The following is a 2,785-nucleotide window of genomic DNA, read 5'->3' as shown; positions in this document are numbered from 1 at the left end:
AAATAGCTTCAAACTGACGACTAATTTATCTCAACAATGGCGACAGCACAGAGACATATTTTGTCACGGAAGCCATACCAGAAGAGGCGTATGGCGTTAGAACTCTGTGCATTTTGTAACGGAAATCAAGGGAAGACTCTTATGACGTTTGGACAAATAAATTTTTGTCGCTCGCCTGTTTTTTCAACGTGACGTTCCAAGCGTTTCCAGAACAAGATGAACGCCGCCGTGTCTGGACTCTAGCGCCAACGAACCCCAAGTAGGTAGGATGACAAAATTGCTTAATCTAATCGGCCAACATTTTGACTTTGAAAAGGTTAGTTTTTCCGGTATATTTTTGGTTAAATTTGTTCGAAATTAAAAAAAAAAATTAGGTTACAAGTGTTAAATTGTGGAATTTGAAATGTCTAATCAGTTTTTGATGATGTTAAATCATATTTAGTGTTTAAAACACTAAAAATAAATTTTTACAATATAAAAAATACTAAACTAAATTATATATAGTAATTTTTAAGTGCTATTTTTTTTTGGAAGTTTTCGAATTTATTTTCCATTTTAACCAATTTAAACAACACAAATTAGAACCTGATTATAATTTTTTGCACCTAATTCCAACCAAAAATCAACCTGAAATATCAAAACAATCACATATAAAAACTACTCCCTCAATAAACAAGACCAACGCCCTGAGGAAATTACAGTGCATCTTTCTGGGTGTGGGAATTCATGCAGAGCACGGGACCTCAGGGCCCACCAGATTTTATAAATTTAAGAGTAGATGGAAATTTGAGGTGTATGTCTAAAACAGACGAGTGAGCCAACCTTTGACTATGGGTACGCGGTACCCCAGCTTTGAATACTTCAATGTCGGCTACACTGCGCGTGTTTTGTTCTATATATCCAATCTCCCCCTTCAATACATTGCCACACATTTCTTTCATTTGTTTTCAAGAACTGTCCGCGGATCTCTGCAGCAGCTGGACCAGCGAAATCTTCGATAATTCTCGGCACTATATTGTATGGTCTTCATCTTTCTCAGATTATATTTGTCTTTGAATTTTAATTGTGCTCAGTTGTTGCTGAAAATTTTAAGCAGGGGTATAATTTTCCATGTTTTTCCAAAAAAATATATGGAAAACTCTGTAAAATTTCAAAGTTTTAAAAAATTATAACAATTTTATAGTTTGGGTATTTATTACTGATCAAACTAGTTAAGATTTCTGAATTTTAAGATAAATTTACATCATTAAAATTTTCTTTTACTCCATTGATGTCTCTGGTAATAATTTGCTAATTCTTTATATTGCGGAATTGCAGTTAATTTAGAGGAAGAAATGGAGCAGCAGAAATTTTGGATTGCAGCGGTAGTGGCCATGACTATGATGGTTTTGCCATTTAATTGTTTGGCTACATACTACACCGTTGGTGGCAGTCAACAGTGGACGCTGGGCGTCAACTATAGTACCTGGACTTCTGGCAAGACATTTGTTGTGGGCGACAAACTGGGTATGTAAAACACAAACTATAGCCAGACCCCATCTGAATATTTCCTGAGACTCTTGCAACTGAAGGTATTGATGAGTCTGACTGATGATTGAATATAATGCAGTGTTCAAATACACGTCGGGCGCGCACAATACACTGGTGGTGAACAAGGCGGCGTACGATGCGTGCACCCTTACTAATGCCTTGGCAACATACGCCACCGGCAACGACACCATTTCGTTGAACAGCACGGGCGCCCAGTATTACATCTGCGGAATCCCAACTCACTGCACCGGCGGCATGAAGCTGACTGTCACCGTTGCCGCCGCCAACACTTCAAAGAGCAACGGAACGGCGCCATCCCCCTCGCCCACCAGCTCTCCACCATCCCCCTCGCCCACCAGCCCTCCACCATCCACCACTCCCACACCACCAACTGCCTCATCGCCTTCCCCATCTTCGGGCACTCCCTCCACTGGTACGCCTACAGGGTCATCACCGCCGGAATCCACAACTGCCGCGACTCCCCCAAGTGGATCAAACAATAGCGCAGCCGCCCCTTCATTCCGCTTGGATGGTGCCCTCCTCCTTGCAGGGTCACTTTTGCTGGCCATGGCGTCGCTATAGGCACGCATAGATACCTAGCAATTATGTTGATTTCACTGAGTGGGCGCCTTTTTGACGATTCCTGGGTGGATATATATTATTTTCTGCTCATCATGTACTATTGTGGTGATCATCGTTGACGGGATGCATTGGGTTCATGTCCGTCACGCTAATAAAATGGATTCATGTTGTTACTTTACTTTAACATTTTGCACGAATTTTAGTTATTAAATGGCGCAGGATATTGGGGATCTCAGAGACACTGGTACAACTAGGTGAGTATATGGCCCTTGATTCCACTGGACTTGTACCCTTAGCCCCTTTTCATAGTTGGCCCTAGGTTATGACCCCCAATGTGGTAGATCTATGTTATATGTAAACTGATATTATTTTTAATTTTAAAATTTTGATAAATTTGGCATAATTATTCGTTTTATAAATTTAGATGATATTATTTGTTATTTGATAATTTTGTATGATAATGGCGAATAAGTAGGATATGGATTCCAAATTTTATAGATTAATTGATGTAGAGCACATGACAAGTATATATTAATATTTTACATTTATTACAAGAAAATTAACATAAAGATTTAAATTAAAGAATAAATTTATTTATTTATATTTAATAAAGAATTTTTATTAACATCTATGAGAAATAGACTAATGGGTTTGTGTGGGATTTAGTGTGTGC

The 2,785-nt window shown here is 38.7% G+C and overlaps 1 protein-coding gene across 1 annotated transcript; it reads left to right on the top strand.

The window, feature by feature from the left end:
* Nucleotides 1-861: 861 nt before the first annotated feature.
* LOC149266679 (chemocyanin-like) lies at nt 862-2,515 on the top strand. The gene is made up of 3 exons (XM_089430810.1): nt 862-1,017; nt 1,318-1,506; nt 1,610-2,515. Exons 2-3 carry the CDS (start codon nt 1,335-1,337, stop codon nt 2,110-2,112), a joined length of 675 nt encoding a protein of 224 aa, XP_089286936.1. The 5' UTR covers nt 862-1,017; nt 1,318-1,334; the 3' UTR covers nt 2,113-2,515.
* Nucleotides 2,516-2,785: the final 270 nt, after the last annotated feature.

This window comes from Pinus tabuliformis, chromosome 6 (genome assembly GCF_031772625.1).
Source record: "Pinus tabuliformis cultivar Carrire ecotype Pingquan chromosome 6, CPIR1, whole genome shotgun sequence".
In the NCBI taxonomy this organism is placed as follows: Eukaryota; Viridiplantae; Streptophyta; class Pinopsida; order Pinales; family Pinaceae; genus Pinus; species Pinus tabuliformis.
This window is presented reverse-complemented; position numbering and strand designations above follow the sequence as displayed.

What these genes read in the sequence shown, in the direction of transcription:
- LOC149266679 (XM_089430810.1), top strand. Translation starts at nt 1,335, where the DNA reads ATGGAGCAGCAGAAATTTTGGATTGCAGCGGTAGTGGCCATGACTATG. An exon ending in TGTTGTGGGCGACAAACTGG is followed by an intron (nt 1,507 to 1,609) that starts GTATGTAAAACA and finishes AATATAATGCAG; the next exon opens with TGTTCAAATACACGTCGGGC.